This window comes from Lagenorhynchus albirostris, chromosome 6 (assembly GCF_949774975.1).
Source record: "Lagenorhynchus albirostris chromosome 6, mLagAlb1.1, whole genome shotgun sequence".
Classification (NCBI taxonomy): Eukaryota; Metazoa; Chordata; class Mammalia; order Artiodactyla; family Delphinidae; genus Lagenorhynchus; species Lagenorhynchus albirostris.
In genome coordinates this window covers 63,689,476-63,716,970 of record NC_083100.1, presented here as the reverse complement: position 1 = coordinate 63,716,970, position 27,495 = coordinate 63,689,476, and the positions used below count along the sequence as shown (strand labels likewise).

The following is a 27,495-nucleotide window of genomic DNA, read 5'->3' as shown; positions in this document are numbered from 1 at the left end:
AAGTCCTACCATCAGAAACGGTGACCATGGGATACAGAAACACCACACGTACCAAGGTAAGGGCAGAGGTGCCCACATCCTCTGCCCTCCCCGTCCTCCCCAATGAAGGCTCCCCAAGGAGGGTTGGCAAGAACAAGTCACCTAAAGAACACCACCGACCTGAGAGAAACTTCTCCACATTAGCCTGGAAAGCCTGAGACAAAAGCAAAAAGTGTCACATTTCCCCAGAGGTAATTCCAGGCACAGAGAGCAAAGGCAAGAGCAGAGGACAGACTTCTCCTCCTCCCGCCAAACTCCCAGAAAAGTAAAATAAATAAAAACGGATCCCAAAAGGTCTAAAAGGGAGGTGAGAAAGCCTGAACTGGACACAAACAGGTCAGAAGACTGATGTTCATGCAGCCACTCAACAAATGACCACCGGCTCCTGCCAAGTGGCAAGAACCATGTTGAACGTTACTCAGGATATAAAACCTGGGACAGACACGTTCCCTATTCTCAAGGATTTAAAAGTTACCAGAGCAAATAAGCTTTATGCCCACATAGCTGCATTATCTGGTTATAGGTGATTTTCCCTAAGAACTGAATAAATCAAGAGTTTGCAATAGGCATTTGGGTTGAACCTTGAAAGACTCATATAATTTATATACCAGGCGGAAAATAACAGGGATGCTATCACTCTTAGAAAGTAGCCAAAGGAGCAACAAAGGCAAAAAGGTGGGACTAACCATTTATTTTCAGGAAGAAGGAAATAGTACAAGTCTAGAGTAATGAAAGATTACTTGAAAAAAGCAGACTAGGACCAGATAGATCACAGAGGGGCTTAAATAATATGCAAGAAAAAAAAGATGAAATCCTAAAAGAGCAGACGAGCAGGGCTGGAAGTAAGAGGAGCAGAGACACATCACGGCAACTGACATCACCTGCTATGATCGCCGACTGCCCTGTCTTCAAAGTGAAATCAAACAGAGAAGTATGAAATGTGGGATGATCACTGGTTTTCTCTGTTCCTTTTCCATCTAGTACTATTTGTTTAGGGGAGAAGAGGTATCCAGTTAGTCTAAGAGATGAGCAAATGATCCCAGGTACCCACGAAGGTAACACCAGTCCTTGGGAGGCACTGCTACCTTGGCCAGGCAAAATTCTCCATTCTCTTACCAGTCTTATGTGGTACCTAAAGCACCTTGGTGGACCAAACGTGACTCTTTACGGCCATTAAGTGAAAAAAAAAAAAGATACTTTGAATGTGTTCACATCTCGGCATATACACTTAACTCTCAATTTGTTGGTCAGCTGCCTTACAGAGCACAGGTAAGTCATGAGTAGGGGGACTTCCTCCCACCCCATGATGAGGAGGTCTCATAGCCCTGTCCCCTTCCTCGGGAGGGGAGGGCTTTTCCTGTGGCTTCTTTTACTTCCCTCCTAGTAGATCACAGAGGGTTGTTTGTAGGTCTCTGTCCTTCCACTGTCCAAACCCAATGTCTATTAGACAGATGCCCTCAGCTAAAGAAGAAAACTTACCTAGCCCAGCCCTGATCTGTTCTCCGAGTGGTCTGTAGCAAGCTCGCACTCCCCTCTTAATGCACAAACACTCTGGTCTCTCGACTACTTTCCTGGCAAGCTCAGTGCTGCCTAATGATGCAGGCTTAGGAACAAAAGAAGCTATTTCTTAGAGTCAACCTTTCAAACGATGAGGCTTCACAGACAGCCTTCCAGGCCATCGCTTACTTTGATGTTATGATGGAGGACAAGTCAAGTTTCTTTAACCTGCTTTTCTTGCTTTCATCTAGTTTTTTATCTACCTATTGCTAATTTTGATTGACTTATTTGCTTTAAACTTTATCATGTAAGCACTATTTGCTTATCTTACCGTGGAATGCACCTCAGATCATAATGGCATGCTATGGAGTACTCATGCAGAAAAGAGATGAACAGTCTTCATTTCCTTGTGTACCTGAATAATCGTGATAATCAATGTTTCTCTTTGTTAACAGATTTCAGTGTGAGAAAAAGTAATGGGATGAAACTAAACGGCTCAATTAACAAGAGCAATAAATGCCAAAGAAAGCATCTCTCCGCAGAGAAGTGACAGTGGTGCAGCTGGCTTACCTGGTGAGAATTCTGGGACAAAGAGAAAGCCACTCTAAGCTGTATGACAATGATGGTTAAGAGTATGGACTTCGGGGCTTCCCTGGTGGCCTGGTGGCGCGGTGGTTGGGAGTCCGCCTGCCAATGCAGGGGACAGGGGTTCGTGCCCCAGTCCGGGAACATCCCACATGCCATGGAGCGGCTGGGCCCGTGAGCCTGCGCGTCCGGAGCCTGTGCTCCGCAACGGGAGAGGCCACAACAGTGAGAGGCCCACGTACAGCAAAAAAAAATAATAATAATAAGAGTATGGACTTTGAAGAAAGAGAAACCAAATCTGTCCTTGGCAAATTTTTGTAATCTTAACGCTTTGGTTTTTTCACTGGCTTGATATGAGTACTAAATAAAATATGCATGTAAAGTACTGGGAAGAGTAGCTATTAACACAGCACTGATGAAGTGCTAAAGACCAACAACACAGACACAGAGCTTTTTCTCTCAAGGAGATGACATGTATAGGCAATGCCAAAAGAGACGTTGAAATCAAAGGCAAGGCATTTCTACTGGATCAAGAAAAACAGTCCATCAAATGAAAGCCAGTATTTCTAGGAAAAGTTCTGGTTCTAAATACTCCTCCACTAAATGCTTTAGTTTCTTCTGGATAAAAAATAAAAATAAAAAACTTTTTATTTAAACTGTCAAAGATAATATAATTGTACACGTGGGCAACTGAAGGGATTAAGATGATATACCCTGCCTCACTCACTCAAATAGCACCTCCAATTAAATCTAGGCTATAAAGAAGGGGTTATATTTTAAAGAGGGCCACCGTACACAGAAAAATATTTTTCTAGTAAAAGGTTAAAATCTTTGATTTCAAATGCTGATCTAGGAGACAGAGTAGAAACAATAGTTCCTTTTGCTTCCCAAATCCATTTCTTTTTCTTTTGAAATTATTATTTGTTAAGTTGGTTCAACCACAGTGAACTGCTGTTGATTTCGGAGGCGAGGGAACATGTGGGCAGGATGATGGGAAGTAAAAAAATTCCACTACAACCAGGGTATCTTTGTTCAAAGGCACAACTTGATTAAATTCACATCCTGTGGTCGTTTGTTGAGTTTTCAGAACAATGATAAATGTAATTACTGGGAAAACAAAAAAACCATTGTTCCTTTTCATTAGTTCTCTTCCTTGTTGAAAGTTTAAACATGGATTGTCTAAGAGTCCACAGCTTATATACAAGGTAAAAGCATGTTAATACATGCGCATCAAAAAGCCAGACACAGATTCATACATACACATACTTACATATACAGATATTCAACTAATGTTAGTATTTAACCCATGTTTGTATAGACAGTAATAAACTTCAGAAATTGCTTTTTATGAAGAGGATTTCCAAATCTCATCGGAACATTAGTCCTGTCTAACTCTCACCACAATTCTGCCTTGAAACAAACTTTACAACACACAGTAGGTGGCAGGAGTTTCACAACTTGGATTTGAAATCCCTTCCTTTAAAATTCTGACAATACCTATATGACAGGCTGATGGTAAAGTCAGAAGGACTTTGGAGAAGAGGTGATTAGCTCTGAATCTTAGTTACACACGTCCACTACAGAATGACCTCACTGGGGTGTAATCGGTTCCCCGTCTGTTTTCTCCTCTAGACCTTCTTTTTTTGGGGGTTCGCAGGCCTCTCACTGTTGTGGCCTCTCCCACTGCGGAGCACAGGCTCCGGACGCACAGGCTCAGCGGCCATGGCTCACGGGCCCAGCCGCTCCGCGGCATGTGGGATCTTCCCGGACCAGGGCACCAACCCGCGTCCCCTGCATCGGCAGGCGGACTCTCAACCACTGCGCCACCAGGGAAGCCCATATTCTAGACCTTCTAAGTTCCTCAAGGTCAGACCCCAAAGGGAGCTCCATTTTATACCACCAAGATACAGCAATGCCTGGCACACACCGGAGCTCAGCGAACACCAAATAAATAGGTGGAGGACAATCAACCCACCCTCTGATCAAGTAAAAGCAGGGAGGTGTATAAATTCGGACCTTCGGCCAGCTCACATCGGCTCAGGTCTTTCTAAAGAACAGACTCATCCCTTCCCTCTTCTCTGGGTTCTAAGAACCATCGTTCCACTTTCTTCAGTATGTGCGGAACAACCTTCTTAACCCACACGAGGCCTCTGACTACCAGCCACGAGATTCCAGGGTATTACAGGAATATTTAGAGAGTAGTATGTTTGCACAGGTTTGTTTTGTTTTGTTTTCTTTTAAATGTTTAACAGTCTGCTGTTTTGGCTGAATTTTTTAGTCTGGTTTCAATGTTGGGAAGTACACGAGCGAAGTTCTACTATTTTCTCTCTTCTATAATGAAATGCATTTGAGTCCACTGCCAAAATTCTGTGTTCTCTACAGTTGTCAACACAACAGCATTAATGTTAGTAACTTTTTTAAACCTCCCAAGACCCCATCATTGATTTAGGTAGATGACAGGCCATGAGAATTGCTGCTTTATGCAAATATTTATTGATTGAATTTGGGGGTACGCTGTATGATAAAGAAGAAAGGATGGGAGGACAGACAGCAGAGGACATTTTTTAAAGATTCCTCATCCTCTCATATAATCTCCAGAGCCCTTTCTATCAACATAGTGACATTACTTTATTTTGAGGACACATAAAAATTGGTTCGGGGGTTTCCCTGGTGGCACAGTGGTTAAGAATCCGCCTGCCAATGCAGGGGACACGGTTAGAGCCCTGGTCCAGGAAGATCCCACATGCCGCGGAGCAACCAAGCCCATGCACCACAACTACTGAGCCTGCTGCGCTCTAGAGCCCGCAAGCCACAACTACTGAGCCTGCATGCCAGAACTACTGAAGCCTGCGTGCCTAGAGCCTGTGCTCCACAACAAGAGAAGCCACTGCAATGAGAAGCCCGCGCACCGCAATGAAGACCCAATGCAGCCAAAAATAAATAAATTAAACAAATAAATTTATTTTTAAAAAAAACTGGTTCGGAACATAGGCACTTCTGTCCATGATTTTCCTGTCTGTGAAATGTTTAAATAAGTACTTGAGTTGTAAGATTAATCCTGTTTAACAACACAAAAGAAACCTGTTAAAATATTAGTTATATATGAAACAGTTATCACTAAGATAAAAAGCCTGGAGATAAAATCACTACCTATTTTAATAACCATACAGAAGGTGTTAAGTAAAGTTTATTGAATGACAGTGGATTCTCTAAGTTATCGAATACTCAACTGTCCGTACCAATGGAAAGGAAATATAAATAATATTGTGGAAAATATAAATAATATTGCTGTATACCTGAAACTAACACAACATTGTAAATCAACGATACTCCAATATAATTTTTTTAAAGAAAATATAAATAATAAAAACAGCCTTGGGACTTCCTTGGTGGTGCAGTGGTTAAGAATCTGCCTGCCGCCATAAAAAGAAACGAAACTGAGTTATTTGTAGTGAGGTGGATGGACCTAGAGTCTGTAGTAAGTCAGAAAGAGAAAAACAAATAACGTACGCTAACAGATATATATGGAATCTTTAAAAAAAAAAAATGGTCATGAAGAACCTAGTGGCAGGACGGGAATAAAGACGCAGACGTAGGGAATGGACTTGAGGACACGGGGAGGGGAAAGGGTAAGCTGGGACAAAGTGAGAGAGTGGCATGGATATAATATATACACTACCAAATGTAAAACTGATAGCTAGTAGGAAGCAGCTGCATAGCAGAGGGAGATCAGCTCGGTGCTTTGTGACCACCTAGAGGGGTGGGATAGGGAGGGTGGGAGGGAGGGAGACACAAGAGGGAAGAGATATGGGGATATATGTATATGTATGGCTGATTCACTTTGTTCCAGAGCAGAGACTAGCACACCATTGTGAAGCAATTATACTCCAATAAAGATGTTTAAAAGACAAAACAAAACAGAAAAAGAATCCGCCTGCCAATGCAGGGACACAGCTTCAAGCCCTGGTCCAGGAAGATCCCCTATGCCGCGGATGCCACGGAGCAACTAAGCCCGTGCGCCACAACTACTGAGCCTGAACTCTAGAGCCTGCAAGCCACAACTACTGAGCCCACGTGCCACAACTACTGAAGCCCGCACGCCTAGAGCCGTGCTCCCAACAAGAAAAGCCACCGCAATGAGAAGCCCACGCTCCACAACGAAGAGTAGCCCCCACTCGCCACAACTAGAGAAAGCCCGCACACAGCAACAAAGACCTAACACAGCAATAAATAAATAAAACAGCCTTCACGTACTGATGACTTTCTATGTCAAACAGGGGTAACTGAAGCTGCCTCATCGGGTTGTTGTGAGGATTAAATGAACTAACCATGAAAAGCGTTTAGTTCAGGGGTTGACACATAACAGCTCCTCAGTGCTAACTACTATTATGATAATCATCAACACCATTATTATTTATTATGCATTATATTATCCTGCAAAGCTGATACGATGGTCCTGATTTTGATGATGAAATACCGTGAAGCTCAATGAGGCCCAGGAACTGCCTCGCAGTCACAAAGCTGGTAAATGATGCCAATGGGCTCCAAGCCGAGTTGGCCTAATGTGCAAGTTCCAGCTTTAATACCATGTGATGCTGCTTTTAAAGCAGCGACCTTTCTTCTGGAAATTAACTCCTTGTCCTGATAGCTTGAGAATCCTAAAGGCAGATGGCTTAGCAAAAGCAGAGGAGGCAAAGGGAACCCTGGAAAGGGCAGGGGCTTTACAATCAGACATCACTGGGTTCAGATCCAGCTGTGTGACCTTCAAAAGGTAATGCAATCACCCAAGTCTCTGCTTCCTAATTTATAAAACTGGGATAATCATACCAATCCCAGCAGGAATAAGGTAAAGATGAGACATAAAGTATGTAAAGTACTTGGTCCAGTCCTTGGCATACAGTGGGTACTCCATAAATTTGTATCGGAATCATCCTGTCGACTTGAATCATCCTTACATGTCCTCAAGTCTTCATGATATAGAGGGAAAAAAACCTCCAAGAATTTTAATTCTTGACTTTTTTTTTTTCACAGATAACTATATCTCAGGGACTTTCCTGGTAGCACAGTGGTTAAGACTCCGATCTCCCATGGGTTCGATCCCTGGTCAGGGAACTAGATCCCACATGCATGCCACAACTAAGAGTTAGCATGCCACAACTAAGGAGCCTGCATGCTACAACTAAGGAGCCCGCCTGCCACAACTAAGGAGCTGGCAAGCTGCAACTAAGGAGCCTGCGAGCCACAACTAAGGAGTCCACCTGCCACAACTGACCCAGCACAACCAAATAAATAAATATTAAAAAAAAAAGATAACTATATCTCAGGAGGTATTAAATAAAATTCTCCCCCAAGAGTCAAATAACTTGCATCACCCCTAATTTTTCTTCGGTCATATGTAACTTTACACCCATATATCTCTCTTCCCTCTATACACATAAAGAAAAAAAGTGACATATAGTCCTATATTCTATATGTAATCATATTTCTGCCACATTTTGGCACTTCCAAAGGAGAATGAAAAGAATGTAATGAAAATTAAACCAAAACAGAAAAGAATGGGAAATTCTTAAAACACAAAAAAATCCATTTTCCTAGATGAAAGGGCCTTTACACATACATGTGTGTTCACCAGCATTTATAAAAAAAAAAAAAAAAGTGTGTGGGGGGTGGATAAACAAAGGGACATGGCACCAAAAGGGAAAATGGTTAAACTTTTCATTTAAATCTGGAAATCAGATGAACAGTCAAATATACTAAAACAACATGTAGGGAAATTCACTTTATTATTTCACAAAATGAAAACCCAAAGAAAGCACAGTTATAAGCACACTCTAAGCCAGGCACTCAGCGATTTCCAACTCCCCACCAAAGCAATCAAATAGAGATTAGCATGTCTATCAGCTAAGACCAGGCTGTCAAAATGAAAGCTTTAAATTACGCATGGCCTTACCAGAAAAGTATTTAAGAGATTTTTCTCCAAAATAATAAAGAGCATTGCACAGACTTTAATAAAATAATGTTTAATTTTGCTTATGTGCTAAAAGGCATTTTTAAGCAGATTAAAACACAGAATTCAAGACCATCAGAAGAAACTTCCCCAAATGAAATAAAACCATTTGGTGTCCTTTCAAAAGGCAAATATGTTGTTCATCTTTCTCTGACCCAACAAAAATTCCTACAAAATGATAATCAAAACCTTTTGGTAACAGGAGCTTAAATGCTGCCTCGCAAATCAGATTACATTTCAAGTGATCTGAAACCACACTAAGACAGCATTTTATGAGCATGGTTCTCATTTTTAAAAGTAACACGGAAACTGCCCTTTGAGATGCTGGGAGACATACGCACCAAAATGAAGGACTCAGGAATTCAAGAGTCACTGAAACATTCCGCCTGCCAGCCTTTACTTGAAAGAGAAGCAAACTGGGGTTAAGGAGAGAAGAAAACAAGAAAAAGGGGATGTGGGTGGATACCTGACAGTAACCCTCAGGAAGAAAACAGAACAGCTTAGAGAAACCTTCCAGAGAAATATATTAGCAACTCTTCACCTCTGAAACGCTGGAGCGCCAAACACCTAACGAAATTAGGAAGAACCCGATACCCTTCTCAATGTACACAGGAAAGACACAGTTGAGATAAAAAATATTCACATAGGAAAATGAGCTGTTCCAGGAGTTTCGGGTTCTAGGTATATTTTTCAGAACTTCACCATCATTACGTAAACAGGATGAACTATTTCGTAGCACTTTCAAGTCCAGCAGAAAAGGCAAGACCATATCTCATGATCCAGGCATCAGTATTGCAGAACTGAAGACAATTTACAACTGTGACAGGGCACAATTTTTCCAAATTTACATTCCATATGGGAAAAGGGGGGTTGCTTCCCAGGGAAGTATTTACTGACTTCAATGAATAAACTGCTCTTAAAGCATATCATAAGTATATACTTTTTAATTTAAAAAAAGTGCATTACTCGGGATTACACTCTAGACGGGTTACTTATCTAAGAGTAATGTTACATTAAACACTAACTTGTGGTGCCTGCCACATCCAAGTTCCCTTCCCCGATGGGAGCTTCTGATGTTAAATCCTTATCCGAGGAGGGTACCTGAGCTTAAGGCAGCAGTTCATTGGCTGGGAGGTGTCTATGCAGGGACTCTGGTAAAAACTAGATTCTCAATCTTTGGGATTAAGATTGAGAAACAGCCAGCAATTTGCAGCCGATGCTATGGCTAAAAGGGAAAGAGGAAAAGAGAAGCTGAAAGGGCCGTAAGGATTATGAATGAGCCAAAATCCTGACTCAGCAGAAGAAAGGAACAGGTAGACACAAGCAAAAGCAGACGCACAGTGACTGGCTAAGTCACACCACGGTTAGAGGATCCGGAAGTGAGGATCCAAAAATTCCTGCTGCTGAGGTCTTGTCCACTCCCAGGGTTCACGAGAACATATTTGACTGCAATTCCCAAAGACCTAGAGGCTCAGTTTTTTCCTGGGCTGCTGCAAAACCTGGGATGATGGATGAGATTCCTGTCTCCCCATCCCCATATCTACCTTTATAAAGAATGCCCTGTGATGTGGGGGTAATTTTAGTGATTCCCGGGTCCTTTTAACCAAATGGGTATATTAATCAATTTAGTTACATCTATAACCCAGACTTTTCACCAATTCAGAAAGTCTTTCCATACATTTGTCCATAGTAATAAACTGCACGACCTTTCACTGTTTTAGTTCATAAAGTGATGCACCTTTGATTTCTTAAACTTGGGTGATTATTTCTCTCTTTCCAACCCACCACCATTTGCTCCTCCTAGTCTTAGATATTGCAGGTCTGGGTCAAGTACAGAATAAGGCAAGATGCCATCTCAATCTAACACTCTTCTATCTTTAAGACCAGAAATGGGAGCAACTAAGAGGGCAATTAATTAACATAACAAGTGCAGGAGATTTTTCACAGTATCTAGCAAAAGTACAAATGGCAATACCACTAGTCCCTGCAATCCCACTTCTGGGTATCCATCCCACAGAAGTATGGAACCCTGGAGACAACCAATAAGTTAATCACTAGAGGACTGGTTAAATAAAGTACATCCACAGAATAGAAATGGACCCGGAACAGAAATAAATTGGCATATTTTAAAATGAGGTGGATCTATAAGAAATGACTTAGAATGAAAGCTGTGAATATTTATAATATTTTACTACAAATACATATAAAAAATACACAGGAGTAAAATATACATGTAATATATATTACTTGTAGAAGTAAAATCTGTTAAGTGGTAGAATATGATGCACAGTTACCACATTTCATGTACAATATTTACATTCAGAAAAAATCTATGTGTATATTTATACACAGAAAAACATCTAGAAGGATACCCTGTATGGTCAATTTGGCGTGTATCGCTGGGGAATGAAAATTTGAGGGTTGTTATTTTCACCTATTTGACACAAAAGTATTTATTATATCTTTGTAATTTAAAACTTTTTTAAAAAAGACTAGTCGTGCCAACAGGTATTTCATCCTTTTGTTCAAAATGCTATGAAATTCAACCTTAAAAGACCGAAAAGCTCAACATTCAGATCATCAAATTAAATTCCTAGAGATTCCTTTCTCCCACATGTCCCTGAAATCAAAAAGCCAGTTCTACAAAAAGATATCTTACCAATCTAGAAAATTCTCGCTGCCAGCTCGAGGTTTGATATGAAAGGTCAATGTGAAATCTAAAAGTCATTACTGTGCTCAAACACACCCACAAACAACGGGAAAGTTACTCACTCTTAATTTACTTCTATCCCAGAACTTTCTGTTAAGATGTTTTCACTTCCCATCAGCCAAGTACCAAATACGGTGATCCATAACACATAGAGGACAAAAGCCAAAGCGTTAACAGATACTTCTAAGAAATGAACTGTAACACAGACATTAAGATTAGACTGTAAATGTATTCCAAGAACACTTAAGTGTGAGAAAAATACACATAAGTTCTCTGTCCAGTAATCATAAAGTATGCTTGACTCTCAGTATGTACCAAGTTCTCAAAAAACAAATCACTTTTGCCAAGCAAGTATTAATCTAAGACTAGTTTATTTTTCTTGCTCTAAACAAATTAAATGTGAAAGTACTGGGAATGCTGAAAAGTATTAATTTCCAAAATTATCAATTTATGTTTTTCTGCAGTCCTATCCCATTTAAACTTACACTCCTCCAGCAAAATTCAAATAGCATCTAGGGCTTCCCTGGTGGCGCAGTGGTTGAGAGTCCGCCTGCCGATGCAGGGGACACAGGTTCATGCCCCGTTCCGGGAAGATCCCACATGCCGCGGAGCGGCTAGGCCCGTGAGCCATGGCCGCTGGGCCTGCGCATCCGGAGCCTGTGCTCTGCAACGGGAGAGGCCACAGCAGGGAGAGGCCACAGCAGGGAGAGGCCCGCATACCGCAAAACAAACAAACAAACAAATAGCATCTAGTCCTGGGCCAGGTGGTAACTGGTGATTTTCCCCCCTTTTTATCCATCTGTATTATCCAAACTTTCTATAATGACCATCCATTATTACTTGAATGATATTTTGGAACTTTAAAATAAATTAGATTGGAGGTTTTTTTAATAACTCAGAGGTCTTGGTAACATCCTTTTCTCAGCCTTTCTTCCTTAATGTGAGAAAGCAGTGTGAGCCAACCGGTTTCACATATTTTATCCATGTACAGATCTGTCTCCCCTTTGGAATAAACAGCATGCCACTTAGCATTTAAATCTGTATATGTATAAAGTTAACACCCAGCCCTCTTTCCACATCTAAAAGCATATAATATTTTGTAAGGGCATTTACCAGAAAGACATTGCAATTTAAAAAATGGTATACTTGCACAACTCCCGTCCTTCTATGATTTCTGCCCTTAGTATATGATGGGCAACTTCTGTCAATAACTATTAATGGGTTTCTAATATTTTTATCCTAATAGGCTGGCAATTCTTTATTGAAAACTGACTATAAAACGGGCAGTACAATATTGCTGAATTGACTTCAAAGTAAAGAAACTTTCATAATTGTCTAAGCAACAATCTACCTTTAAACTGAGTGATGCATAGAAAATCTGTTGTTTTTAGAGCTGTGATAGACCTACTTCACTGACTTCTATGAGGCAGGAGAAATAATTACATATGCATGCAAACAATTTATATTTTTAATGTGGTGCTCTTGAGTTTTAAGAAGGTCAGTCTGGAATAGAACACCTCAAGGCTAAAAAAGGATCAGCATTACACACACACACACACAACACACACCCCTCTGCCCTTCAAATGTTACATTAGAAAAGACATGTTTAGATTTCTTAGAAAGTTATACATTTCTAAAGCCGCTTTTCTAGCCAAAATCATGCTGATGGATGGTTCACACAAAAAATTCGTTTATGAAACCTGTAATCAACCACACTATAACAATCAGGGGTAAGGCAGTCAGGTAATTAGCTCCCCTACCACAAGTTAGAAACGAATGTTAAATGAATGACAAACATTGTGTACTCATCACCCTTGAGCTACATAAAGCTGTGTGGTAGAGCGTTTGCAAAGATGGTAATAAGAATTCCTCCCGTCTCTGTACACATGTCCCTTTACCATGTGATTTTACTGTTCCTCCCAGCAAGCAGGAAAATCAATCTCCCTCCCGCCTGAGCCTGAGCTACCCTGTGATGTGCTCTGACCAACTGAAAGAGACACAGTGACGCTTTGTCACCACCAAGCCCAGGCCTCAAGAGTCCTTGCAGCTCCACTCCAGCTACCTTGGAACACAGCCAAGGGATGAAGTATGGGCACACTTGCTTGAGAATGAGGAATCAACGGAAAGAGAGGGCCAGCCAACAGCCAGCACCAACCACCACATACATGTTGAGACCATCTTAATATAGATAGCCCCAGCCTAGCTGGTCAAAGACTGTCCCTAGGCGAGACCAGCAGAACTGCCCAGTGAAGCCCAAACTGCCAACCCATGGAACTGTAAGCAAATAAAAAGGTCATTATACTAAGCCATTAAGTTTTGGGGTGGTTTGTTACACAGCTATACATAGCTGACGCAGAGACCATCAGCACTGAGCCTTTCTGTTCATCAGAGACACCCTCCCTTGAAGGCAAAGCTTCAAATGAGGGGCCCACCTCAGCAAGATGCTGCCACTAAAACTTTCTGGGAAAAGTTACATTGTCCCTACTTGCCTTGGCCCCTTGCTGAACCCCTGCAAAACGTGGAAATGCCCCTGAGTCCTTACTCTCCATCTTATTCACTCCTGCTCAGATACGAGGTCTTTTGCTGCCTCATGCTAGTCTTTGCCTTCCAATGATCCCATCTTGTCTCTGGCTTCACAGATCTGGTTTTGGAATCTCACACCCAACCCCTCTATTACACATCCTCACAGCCCCTCAGCTTTTGCTATTGCTATCCCTGCCTCTAGACAAATTGCTCGTTGTAATTGCAAACCACAGTCCCGGATAATCTCATTACTTCTATGAAGCAGTGATGCAGAATCTATTAAAAATAACAGTAAACAAAACTGACTTTAAACAACTAACAGCACCGTTCAGACGAGAGTCATTGTGTAAGGCTAAATAACGATTCTGATCAAGCTACAACTGATAAGAACAGCTTGGGCAATACCTCAAGAGCAAATTAATGTCACATTAGAAAATCAGTCTCGTTTCTTCATTAGAGGGCTGATAGAAATGGGTACTTTTTTAATTTAAAATAAAATGTCGCTATAAAGTATAAGTGGACCCCCTCCCACTATGTCCCCTTGAAGGAAACAATACTTCTTGTGCATATCAGTCCTGATATGATTAATTTTAAAGTTGGTCAGACCCCATAAATACCACCTTTTCACATTTTTGTCACTCCCTTTCTTCCAAGGAGCTCCAAGAGAATATTTCATTTTTAAACAACTACGTATAGCTGAGAACAATGTCACTCTTCTTTTTTGGCCATGCCACACAGCTTGTGGGATCTTCCCCAACCAGAGATTGAACCCAGGCCATGGCAGTGAAAGCCCAGAATCCTTAACCACTAGGCCACCATGGAACTCCCAAAAATGTCGCTCTTAATACAGGAGGCTAAATGGACCATAACCTATAAGCAAAAGCCAAACAAGTGCCTGACTGCAATGTTTACCTATCCCAGTGACCGCACAGCAGTTACCCTCTTTGTCTTTAAGACTATTTAAGCAAATATATAAGCTACAAAGCCGCCTATGTTGCCTATTTTTAATGGGCTCTGAAGAGTAGGACATGAAATTATAGCCTTTAAACAGTCTTGCTGCTTCTATGGAAACAATCCGGAAGATGGCTATAGATGAACTAAGAGGCTCATTATCTCTTCACCCTAGAGACTGTCACTTTTTTTTTTTTTTTTTGCAGTACGCGGGCCTCTCACTGTTGTGGCCTCTCCCATTGTGGAGCACAGGCTCCAGACGCGCAGGCTCAGCGGCCATGGCTCACGGGCTTAGTTGCTCCACGGCATGTGGGATCCTCCCGGACCAGGGCACGAACCCGTGTCCCCTGCATCGGCAGGCGGACTCTCAACCACTGCGCCACCAGGGAAGCCCGAGACTGTCACTTTTTAAACAACCAATGAGAATTTATTTTAGTAAAGATATACAATCTAGTCCTGATCTAGACTTATGCCAAAAATATCACTATTCTTAAATTTGTCCTAATGATCATTAATTTGAAAATACACAGAGACACTTCCCCTAGTACTATTTCAGCCACCCAAACTGCCATATTAAAAATGTTTCCGCAACGGCCCTTGTTGAAGGTCAGGCACTGGATTTAGGACTCCAGAAACTTGAAAGGGCATCTACGAGGAAAAATAAAAAAGGATTACATAGTAAAGCATTCTCTGTGGCGGCCCCAGTCACCCTAGGGACACTAAACATAAGAAAGTACAAACTGTTTCTGAATCGCCCAAAATTAAACCCAGTTAATCTCCCTACACAGATATTTGTTTTCACCCACCCCTATGTCATTAGTTCCCTCTCCTAACAAAAAAGGTGTCCTAACCAAACAGTGATGACTGAGTTTGAATTTCTGTTAAGGTACTGACTTCAATACTGAACGTTTTATTTGCTTTGTGTTATATAACTTAGACTAAACTATTAAATCCTTTAATTACTCAATTACCGAAATGTTTTAAAATCAAGGGAAAAGAAGGGACCATGATTCAAACTCACCATTTAAGTGACTAAAACTGACACAGGTATCATTTTTTTTCTAAGTGGAGTTAATTTCACAATGTCTTTGTAATTTCACCAAAAAAACTATTTTGTCAGTTCTTTCTTACTTCATTACATAAAAGAAGATAAACTGAAGTGATTCTGCCTACCACATCCAGCCCCAAGACTCTGAAGTGATTTCTCAAGGAAATGTAACATTTTGATACTTCTGAAAATACTGGATCTCATTCGGGAGGATTCCGTGTTTACAGTAATCACAAGAATATCCTAGAATGAGTTAAGTGAGTAAGATAAAAACTCATACTTCAAAACTGTCTTTCTACGTCAGCAGGGGTATCTGTTTCACCACACACAAAAAATAACTGTCCTTCTGAAAATATGAATCAATTCGCTTTCTAATAGAGCACAGGGTGAAAACAATTTTTTTTTTTAAATCAGGTTAGCACTGTTTGTCTCCTTTTGTACTTCTAAGTCAGTGGCGATGCCTTAGCATGTTATCAGGAGGTAGCCTCGGGATATTTACAGCCATCATAATAATATTTAGTCAGTTTCTGAACATTTCTGAGAAATTACCATCCAGCACTCTCCAGTAAGACTTTTTGTGGTGATGGAAATAATCTGTATCCGCACTATCCAGTAAGGTACTTTACTGGACAGTGCAGGTTATAGACCTAAAATTAAATAAATAAAATACAGTTCCTCAGCTGCAGTAGTCACAGTTGGCTGCACTTGAAAATGTGGCTCGTGTCACTGAGGAACTGTATGTTATTTCATTTTTAAACACTTTATTGTTTTAAAGCAGTTTTAGGGTCACAGCAAAATTGAGAAGAAGGCAGAGACTTCCCATGTACCCCCTGCTCCCACACATGCACAGCCTCCAGCATTACCAACATCCCCCAAAAGAGTGGTACATTTGCTACAACTGATGAACTTACACTGACACATCCTTGGCATTCAAAGCCCACTGTTTACGTTAGGGCTCACCCTCTGTGTTGTACATTCTGTGGGTTTGGACAAATGTATGACACGTATCCATCATTATGGTATCACACAGAGCAGTTTCACTGCCCTAAACATCCTCTGTGTCTGCCTCTTCATTCCTTTCCACCCCAAAATTTATTTAATTTTAATTAATTCAAACTGAAATAGCCACATGTGGCTAGTGGCTACCATTCCGGACAGCTCAGAACTAGACACTGCTAGGAATGCCGTTGCTGCTCTGACTGCTATAAAGTTATCCGCCTGGCAGCAGGGACCTGGCTCTAGTGCAGAAGCTCTGCTCCAGCTAATGATCAGCCCTGAAGTACATCTATTTCCTGCTCCTCAACCTTTTATTTGCCATTTCTCTCTCTCTCTCTCTCTCTCTCTCTCTCTCTCTCTCTCTCTCTCTCTCACTCACACACTCACACACACACACACACACACACACTGACAGGTTCCACCTCACTGACAGGTTCTAACTAAGGATTAAAAATATAGTCTAGGGCTTCCCTGGTGGCACAGTGGTTAAGAATCCTCCTGCCAATGCAGGGGACACGGGTTCGAGCCCTGGTCCGGGAAGATCCCACATGCTACGGAGCAACTAAGCCCGTGCGCCACAACTACTGAGACTGCGCTCTAGAGCCCGCGAGCCACAACTACTGAAACTGCACACCTAGAGCCCGTGCTCCACAACAAGAGAAGCCACCGCAATGAGAAGCCCACGCACCGCAATGAAGAGTAGCCCCTGCTCACCGCAGCTAGAGAAAAGCCCACGCAGCAACAAAGACCCAACGCAGCCAAAAATAAATAAGTTAATTAATTTTAAAAATATATATTTATAGTCTATTCTAACAGCCAGGCAAAAGATGATAGGTGAAATGAAACTTTTATGTTTATATATCACCTGGTTTATGTGTTAAATAAACATGCTGTAATGAAGAAAGATATATAAAGATCATTTCAACCCCTCTAAAGAAAGATTTTTACTATAAAATCTATACGGTAAATATGTTCCCAAATAAGATATATATTTACTTCATTAAAATGGTAGTTATAAAATTCACTGAGTCGATAACATTTCTAACTTCCTCCTTCCCACCAATGAGGAATCAACATGATGTAAGTAGAAGAAAACACTGAACTGGGAACTTCCCTGGTGGCGCAGCGGTTAAGAATCCACCTGCCAATGCAGGGGACACAGGTGCGAGCCCTGGTCCGGGAAGATCCCACATGCTGGGGAGCAACCAAGCCCAAGCACCACAACTACTGAGCCTGCGGTCTAGAGCCCACGAGCCACAACTACTGAGCCCGCACACCTAGAGCCCACGTTCCACAACAAAGACAAGCCACGGCAATGAGAGGCCCGAGCACCGCATGGAGAAGCCGGTGTACTGCAACAAAGAATAGCCGCTGGTCACCGCAACTACAGAAAGCCGCGCAGCAACGAAGACCCAACGCAGCCAAAATATAAGGAAAAAAAGAAACACTGAACCGGGTAGGAAGCATCGGCCTGAGATTCTAAGGACTTCTGGACCACAGGCAAATTAAGTTAGGTTGTTAGAATCTTCAGTTGTAGAAACAAAGGAACAGGAATGGACTTTCTCTTCAGTTTCCTCCAAAATTAAATTTCATTATCCCCCTATATTCCTATGCTATTCCTCACTTAGGAGCTGACCTTAAAAAGCCAGCACTGACCTATCATTCCTACCCCTGGGCACTCTCTTCCCCTGCTTTCTTGAGTCATCTCATAATTAAGAAAGGGGCTGGTGACATTGCCAATTTCAAAGGAAGGAAGAAAGGAAAGGAAGGGAGGAAAGGATGAAGTGAGGTAGGGAAGAAGGAAGGACAGACCAAATAATTCAAAGTAAAATGTCAACAACACAAGACACGCCAATAGGAACCAATCCATAAAATGAATCCTTTTCAATCCCCAAACAAAACAGAGCAGGAAAGAAACCAGTAGGGATGCCCCTTATTACAAGCCCCAGTACAAACTGATGCTACCGTTCAAAACAAGATCACAAGTTCTTCTAAGACCTCAACCATCAAATAGAGTGATTGTGAGAAGTTTCAGAATTGTCACAGGTCACTGGCTTCTAAAACACTCCCCCAATGAAGATCTATCATTCACATGATAGAAAGTCATCCATCTCTACTTACCATACTAGTTCTTCTGGTACATCAGTGACTAAACGTTGGAAACCTGAACCCCATAAATGTCACAAGAATGTGTATTTTCACCTGAGCGAAGAAGTGAATGAACACCCAGGACTAGGCCTCTGAGTTATACTAAATGCCACTTACTAGGAAGAAGTTTGAAGATAAAACTATTTTAAAATGATGTTTTAAGTTCTATCTTAAAATGATGTTTTCCCATACATCAAAATATACAATTAGTTTAAAAGGTCAATTCATCTAATTCCTCAATGTCCAAGAAGTTTTTTAAAGCTTTAAGTGAGAGTTTATTCCCAAATATTTGTTTGGCAAATGGGAAGAAACTTGAAATACATCAGCATTTACTCACATCAGGTTCCCAAAGTGTTTATGTAAATCAATTCTGAACTAAAGCTCTGCCAATCCATTGTCTAAAGGACTGCTATTTCTCCTCTACTTTCCAGTTAAGCCGAATCTAAAATGCCTTTCTAATTAATATACTGAATTTTTCTTTAGCAGCAAAAACTTGACCAATGAACAGCGGATTTGGAAAAAGAAACACCTGAAGCACTTGAATCACTTCAGCCATCTTGGAGTTGTTTGGGGATAATTTAAGCAAAACTGTCCTGGAGGAAAACGTAAAACCTCACTTGATTACATGGAGAATTTTTTTTTTTAATGGGGAAAAAAACCTTTCCCAAAAATACACCACAGAGGAATTACAATACCTATTAGACTGGTTTTGACTTTAAAAGATCCAGTTCTATGGTCTTAGCATGTACCACACCAATCCTATCACCCCCTAGTCCGTTGTCACTTATAAAAATACAATTCCTGCCATCGTATCAACCTTTGAAAACCACCCGTCTGATATTCTGCTGCTGTGTTTCACCTGTATCCCTGATCTTCTTCAACAGTCCTGATTTCTACACAGCAAGAAGGCCCACAGATCTTCAGGTTGGGTTATATATAACTACACAAACAGCAAGAGAGAGCTCATGGGTACACTCAAGAAAGGAAAGCTCTGAAGAAGAGGAGAGGCGCGCTAGGACTTCCCCCACCCTGCTCTGCAATGCCTGAGTGAAAGGACGCAGAGACTGTGGCAGGGAGCTCCGGGTCCTTTAATCTGCAGAGGCCACCTCGCAGAACAATGACCTCAGGAAAGCCAGGCCTCTGGCTGGCTGCCTGCCTGCCTGCACAGCACAGGCAGGTGCAAGTACTCAAAGTGCTTACTCTTGATCTGGGAGGATTAATGAGCTAATTTCTACAGAGCCCTTTAAGCTGATTGGCCCAAACGCAACTGAATAAGCATCATCATTAACCACAGGCAAGATGAAATCTTCAGGATCCAAGGAGGCAAATATTCAGAAGCGAGGCAATGTTCCTCTTCCACAGGGGGTGGGAGGGCATTTATCCCTAAAATTCAGACCTTCATCCAGAAAACACTTAGCGAATCTTTAATAGGAGGTGTGGGCTATGGAGGCCAAAGGCCTGTCCTCAAGGAGGAGTGCCGGGATGGGCAAGGAGGCAAACCATCTGCACAGGGTATGAGGACCACCAGGGGTGAAAGACACAAGAGAGGAGCAGAGGGGAAGGCGGTTCAGGGGCAGAGACTGTTTCTGTGAAATCATTTATTCCGGGTCTTAAAAGGGAGATCGGATCAGGGTGGGTTCCGTTTATGAACACGCATCAAGCTATACATTTATGACATGTATACTCTTCCTTGTGCATATTATACTTCAATAAAGGTAACGCTTAAAAGGAGAGACCGGAGTTCTCTGTTAAATACATGAAAATGGAACGGAAGGGGTGTGAAAGGGTGTTCCAAGCACAGGGAAAACTTGCCTAGCAGGGGCTGAGAAAGCATGAAGCATTTCAGCAACTGCAAAAAGGTTCCCACTGGCTGCGAGTCTGTCCTGAGAATAGAAATGACAAAGGGTGTGGGGCAGAGGGGGGAAACAGTGAATGGGAGGCAAGAGACAATTCCCGAAGGCCTTAAACACCTGCTCAGAGTTCATCTTAAGGATGATGGAAGAGCCACTAAAAGCGTTTAAGCCTGGGGTTAACTGATAAAACTTTGGGTACAGCAGTATCGCTTTGGTAGCAAGGCACACTAGAGCTGGAAGCAAGGCTGCAGACAAGGAACCTGGTCAGGAAGTCATTACAGTCATCCAAGTTAAGAACTGATAAGAGCCCGAACTGAACTGGCAATGGCCAAGAGGAAGAGTGAGAGACAGATCAAAGAAGGGATCCAGCACGCAGAGTATTTAGGACTGAGGACCAATCAGATGTGGGAGAGAAGGGAGACGGGCAAGCGCAGGCTGAGCAGCATGTTTCTGCTTCATACTCAAGGGTCTTGTGTAAGATGGAGAACGTTGAAGGAGCAGGATTACGATGAAGCAAAGGTGGCGAGGCAGTGAGTTTCACTGTGAGTATGAAGTTCTGTGAAGTATCTAAACAAAGATGTTTAAAAGGCAGCCCTCATACCAGTCCAAAGACCAGAGAGGCCCTGGGCATTTTAGGCAGTGGTTGAAGCCTCAGACCCATAGAGAAGTGGATCCTGGAGCAGAGATACGCGGGGAAGGAGCAGGAGAAATGGCAGATGGTGCCGACTCCTGCAGAGAGAGGAAGAGAGGGAAAGCCTGCAGTGTCCACTGGCTGCAGCCACAGAAGGTCACGGTGACTGTGGACATTCCAATTTTGGCTTCTTAGCAAGAGGGCAGACGCCAGATTGCAGTGAGCTGAGAAGTGGATGGGAGGTTCTCCACTGGGAAGGGAAGGAAAGAGATAAGGCAGGAGCTAGAGGAAGAAGGAGTAGTGAGAGTGTCGGTGTTTTGTTCTCTTTTGCTGTGAATGATTAGAGGGAGACGAGAATATTTATAAGTAGAGGGAAGAGCAGCAAGGCAAGGAAGGAGACAGGACAGCAACAGTGATGACCTGATCTGCAGACAAATGCCCCGTCCCCTGACCCGCTGGGGCACACAGTGACCATTTCTTTTAGTCAGCAGCATTTCCTGCCAGCACGGCAGCCTCCGCAGGGCGGATGCAGAGGTGGGAGAAAAATGCAGTCGGAGCAGGCTGCTCACAGAGCCCTTTCGCGACGGGCCGTACCTCCAGCAACCTTCCCGCAGGATGCTCTCACCACTTGTCAGAGGGCCATCTGGCACCCGAGGCCCCGAGCTGTCCTGTTCCACAGGTCTCTGCAGCTACCTCCCCGCAGGGGCCTCAGGCTGCCCCGCCAGCAGCCCACTGGAAGGCGCCGCCCACTGAAAGGCGGGGGCTCGCGGGCCAACTCCCCCTCCTGCAAACTCCCTGATGCAAACTGAGCAGAGAAACTCTACAGGACGCTCCACAGTCTGGCCAGAGTCGGGGCAGTATTCTCTGCCGGTAACTCGGACCTGATCAGCCGGCGCAGCGCACGGCAGCGCAGGCTCAGACTCCCGGAGAGCTCGCCCTGTGCCAGGCACTGTTCTAAGTGCTCCAGAGTCTCCCTTTCTCTGCAACCCTATCGTTATCATCTCCAGGTCGAAAATGAGGAAACCGAGTACAGACACCTCCAAATAACTGGCTCAAGGTCGCGAGGCCAGCGACTGCCACTGCCAGGCCATCTGACTCCAGAGCCCGCCACGTTTTAATTTACTCTCCAACACCATCAAAAATGGGGGATACAACAGACTTACAAGAGACAGGGGGAAATTTATAATTTTATCTGTCACAAAGCAAATGCATAAAGTATTATAGAAATTCTAACATTAGCTTCTCTTAACCCAGAGATTTTTCCCACATGCTAGTTTGAACAGCACATTTAAAAGCATTTCTATTGAATTAATTAACACCACCGAACTGTACACTTAGAAAATGGTTAAAATGGTAAGTCTTATGTTACCTATATTTGTATATTTTACCACAATAATGAAAAAAACGAAAAGAGCAGTTCTATATACATTTTTCTCTTTACAAAAAAAAAAATAGTGAAACGATATGAAAATCAAAACACCTGCACGAAGCTAAGCATCTCAGGACTCTGTTTCTTCTAAAAAAAAAAAGCCAACATGGGACTTCCCTGGTGGTCCAGTGGTTAATACTCAGCGCTCCCAACGCAGGGGGCCCAGGTTCTATCCCTGGTCAGGGAACTAGATCCCGCATGCATGCCCCAACTAAGAGCCCACATGCCACAACTAAGGAGCCCGCATGCCCCAACTAAAGATCCCGCGTGCTGCAACTAAGACCCAGCGCAGCCAAATAAATAAATAAATAAAAGGCAAGTTAACAACTGACAGCAACAGCAAAGCAGCCCGGTTTAAAGGTCTGGGAGATTAAAATACACACTCAGTGCTCCAGGCCTCTGAGGTCCTGTGCAAAAGAGTGTGACGCAGTATGGTTCCACTGTCCTCAAGATCCCTCTAGAACATCTATAAAACCAGTTCTAATCCCTAAACCACAGAGCTCCACAGAACCTCTGAGAGCACAGAGCAGAGCTCTGGGCTACTGCTCCTTGAGGACCTGGAGAGTTGCCTATTACTTGTGCCTGGGGAAGATGCAGCGGAATGGTTAAACAAAGCTCCCGGGAGAGAAATCAACAGAGTACTTGAGAACCCCTCTGTCAAACTACAGTTAGGAGTCTAGGAACCAAATTCTTTTTGTTGACTAGAACCAGAAATGCAGCAGGTGGTACTTCTGGATCACTCTAAATGACTGCCCAGGATAAAAGTGAAGCAACGCTGAGAAATAAGGTGCAAAACTACAGACAGACTCATCCTGCAAAAAATATCTAAGAAAATCAAACATGCTCTGAGGCATGGGTCTATTTAGTGTTTCTCAGAGGAAAACCAACAAAGATAACAGACCCTGCTAGAACTATCCGATTCTAATAAGGAAACTGATACTGCATCGAATATAACTCTTTGACAGGAAAGTTCCTTGAGGCTGTTCAATCGATTAAGGAAGCCCAAGTCAACATTTACATGATTCACTTTTTGTTCTTTGTTTAGCAAATCAAAGTGATAATATTAATACCACCAACAAATAAACTAATTTTTCAACTAGCATATCTTTGGGTGCCCCATATACTTCTAAAGAGCGAATCTGAGAGATGGCGGGGGGGGGGGGGTTGAGGAACAAGGATTGATGAGGCTGAAGAGTATTAAGCTAGAACACCTCCCATGAGCAGTTATTTCTATAGGAGACAGAAATATTTGAAATCTACTCATATTGATGGCTAAAACAAGGAATTTAATCATTTCATAACATGGTTAACCCCTAAGTATAAAGCTCCCTCCAATAGATTGTACATCATTTCCAGGTCGCACACAAACTTTAGAACCAGATTACCATTACAAACTCTCCACTGATCCTTCACCACACAAGAACAACAATATAACAAAGAGAAAACTTTATTTTTAGACTTGCAAAATCCTGTGTTTATTTTTCTAAAACAGAAGTCGAACAACTGAACCTGCTTTGTTTGGGCTTTAGTAAGCCTCTTCTCCTCTAATCTTGAGACCCGCAACCTCTGCCAGAAGGAAACGAAGAAGAAAAAGTGCTCGGTGCCACGCTGCAAAGCTAAAACACCTTGCCTCTCTTGGCCTTCTGCTCAGGCACATCTGAGCCTCCTGCTGGTCACGGTTCACACTGCCGCAGCCCTATCATATGACACCTGCCTTGTGGCCGGGAGAGGCCAAGGCTGTCCACCCGCACTCGTGTCGAAACTGGTCCAATGTTTGAACTACTAACTTCTGCGTGTAATGTTTAAGCAGAAGTGCTTAACTGCAAGTTCACTCTTCATTACTTAACAAGCATTAAACGCTAAATGGAAATGGGTTTGTAATTCCCTATAAACATTAAGACCCTGGAAAGCCCTATTCCAGCAACTTGACTTCAACACGGGCCCCCCACAGGCCATCTCTTTCAGTTGGAAAATTACGAGATAAATTTTAAATGCAGAAAAGCCCTTTCCACATTGTGAATGCGCAAAAATCAATGTAGAAGTAATAAGCAGGTGTTTCTGCTTGAAAATTCCTCAGGTAAATTTCTTTTTAATTAAATGGACCAACCATAATTAACAATGCTGCTACTGCAAGCAGAAGGAAGCCCTGCAATCAATCCCCTCACCTTAATTAAACTAAGATTTTCTTCAGTTTAGTTGACAAAACTGATGAGCTCAGAACATTGTTTTCAAAAACCAAAGCTTGCATACTGACCCTAATAATTAACAAAATAAGCATATAAATTGATTATAAGTAAGTGCTGGTCCTGACCCTATGGAAACTATGTGGCTGATACCATCATTCAACTTGTATGCATCATCCCTATGTGCTGGAGACAGAGGGAGAAATAAGACCCCGGAAGAGTTCACAGCTAGGAACTCCTAGCTAGGAAAGGCAGCAATGGAAATAATCAGGCACCTTACAATCTTACTCAGACTTCAAAATTCAGCTCAGATGTCTTCTGTGGAATACCCTGTTTCCTTATTTCTCCTAGCAGTCAATCCCTCCTTTGTGCTCTACCAGTACTCACTCATCACATCTTACAGAGTCGTTTACTTGGGAAGTCCTTGAAGGCAGGGACAATTTTTATTAATTTCTATACTGCTAGCACCTAGCACGATGCTTGGGACATAGTAGGCCTTTAGATTTTGTTGACCACATAAAAATTATGGAGTTACATGCTGTGAGATATAAAAAGAGGGGCAGAAGAAGCCACCATACTTTGCCTTGGGAGAAGGAGAAGGTTTCTCAAGAACATTCACACTGGCCTTGAAAGCTGAGATTCACTACAGAGATGGGCACTTAAAGAGCCTGTGAAAGGAAACAAGGAATGGAAGGCCAGACGGGTCCTAAGACAGCTGACTATTCAGGATACAATCAATGCAATCAGAATATGAGAGGGGGCAAGCCAGTTGAGAGCAGGCCTTAAAACTGGGAAGACGAAGGGGCTTAGCTACCAGGTTAAAGGAGTTTTCACTAAATACTCTAGGCTTTGAGAAGCCCTTGAAAATATTTAATCCACGCAGTGACAGGAAGACTCATCCTTTTAGAGTCTTTGGCCAAAAGTTATGAAAGTTTTTGGTTTTCAAAGAATTTTATGTACAGATGCTTATTTTAGGTTATTTGGAGCTTTTATAGCCTAGGTTAGGGTTAGGGTTCTGCCCTTCAGTATTTATTTCAGTCTATGCTGTTTCATTCACACAGCAGCAGATGATAAAGGCTCGTTTAAACACCTAATGAAATTCTTAGTATCTGTTTTAATTTTTTTTAAGGGAGGAGTGGAGCATTCTTTTTAATGAAAAGAAAAAAAAAAGTTTAAGAGGAATATCCTGAATTCCTTTTTCATCACCGTACTTAAATATCAAGATATGGGAAGGCAGCATCCCATCCCAGCGCCAGTAAGGTTAGAAGCTGAGGGCCCACTTTACCTGGTGGGTTCCCTAACTGGGTTTAACAAGCCTCTCAGACGAGATGATCCAATAAGGGCCAACACAACTCTCCCGGTCCTTCACGTGCTTGGCCCAGGGAAAGGTAATGCCGGCTTCTTGCCATTCGACTTTGCCAAGTTTTTAAAATGTAAGATAAGGTGGTATTTGTGGGCCGACTAGAAGGCACCGAAAGGCAGAGAGCAGATCACCGACAGCCTCGGCTTTCATTCTTGCAGCTCGGCCTTGGACCAGAGGGAAGCATCGGCCCGGCGCAGGGCAGAAGGCCAGGGTGCCTGCTTTCCACGGGCGACCGGGCTGGGCAGTAGGCGGCGCGCCCAGCTACCGAGAGGCGGGTACCCGGGAACGCCGGGCGGCGCGGAGAGCCGGGCTGTGAGGCGGGCGTGGAGCAGCGGCTGTCAGGGAGGGAGGCCAGCATCCTCCCCGGCCTCGGGAAAGAACCTGGGCCTCCGCAACTCCTACGTAGCCCGGTTACCCACGCCGAGAGGCTGCTGACGGGAGACCGAGGCGCGGAGCTTGGAGAGCAGAGGCGCGGCTGCGCCCGCTGGGTCCCCCAGGACGCGGCCCCCAAGGCGCGGCGCGGGGGCGCTGGAAGCCGAGGGCGGCGCCCCCGCAACCCCACCCCGGCCGCGGCTGCCTGCTCGCGTGGCCACCGACCACAGGCTGCGGGCCCGGCGCGCGGGAGGAAGAAAATGCGGCGGCATTGCCGGGTCCCCAGTTCCGCCGCCCCAGCGATCGGGGAGATAAAAGTTTGCAGCATGCGGCTCGTCTGCAGTGCGAGTCACATCCGCCGCGCCGCCTCCTGCAGCACCAGCGCTCACGGAACGAACAAATAAATTTAAAAAAAAAAAAAAGCTGTTGAAGCCGGTAGGCCCAGAAGCCGACCGCTCTGCCTCCCGGGCGTGCATGGAGGCAAGCCCAGCATCCCGCGTCCCCTCCCGCCCAGGTCGCGCCTCCCGCCCGGCCTCAGCGCCCAGGCTGAGCCAGCCCCGCCGCGCCCGCAGCACTGACCGATAACCTCCTGCAGCTCGTACGCGTCCCTGCAGATGGGCCAGCCGACCGCCTGCGCCGCCGGGGCTAGGGCCCCGGGTGCCACCGGAGCCGGCGCTGCTGTCGCGGCCGCCGGGGCCGCCGCCGCCGGTGTCACCGGGGCCGCCTGCTGGGGCTGCTGGACGTGCACGGGCGAGCCGCTCAGCTCCGCCATGATGCTGCCGGAGGAGAGCGAGAAGACGCGCCGGCCGGCGGACGACCTTCCACTTGAAACTTCCCTTCCCTCCCTTCGCTGCCGACACCTCTCGACCGGCGCACGCCCTCCCCGCCCGCCGCCGCCGCCGACGCCGCCGCTGGAGCCAGCCACGAGGGGAGGGAGCAAGGGAGGCCGAGCCGGGCGGAGGGAGGAGGCAGCGCCACCGGAGGCGGGGAGGGGAGGAGGCGGCGGCCGCCGCGCTCGCCGCGCGCCCCGCGCCTCGCGCGCGCAGTTCTCTGTCTCCGCGAGGGGAACCGCCGCCCCGCCGCCCTCTCCCGCCCTGCTTGCGGCCGGGGAAGTTTCCACCGGAGGGGAGCGAGGCCGGGTTAGGTTGGCTTTCGGGGCC

At 44.0% G+C, this 27,495-nt stretch overlaps 1 protein-coding gene across 3 annotated transcripts in view; it reads right to left on the bottom strand.

The window, feature by feature from the left end:
• The window catches only part of STK39 (serine/threonine kinase 39), a 301,230-nt gene extending 273,970 nt beyond the window's left edge, over positions 1 to 27,260 (bottom strand). Inside the window, exon 1 of one of the 3 annotated variants that reach the window (XM_060152718.1) lies at positions 26,915 to 27,260. In XM_060152718.1, coding sequence (XP_060008701.1) covers positions 26,915 to 27,107 — 193 coding nt within the window. In that variant the 5' untranslated portion in view covers positions 27,108 to 27,260. The remainder of the gene's footprint in view (positions 1 to 26,914) is intronic. The other 2 variants (XM_060152717.1, XM_060152716.1) reach the window with 2 other exon arrangements.
• Between the last annotated feature and the right edge of the window lie 235 nt (positions 27,261 to 27,495).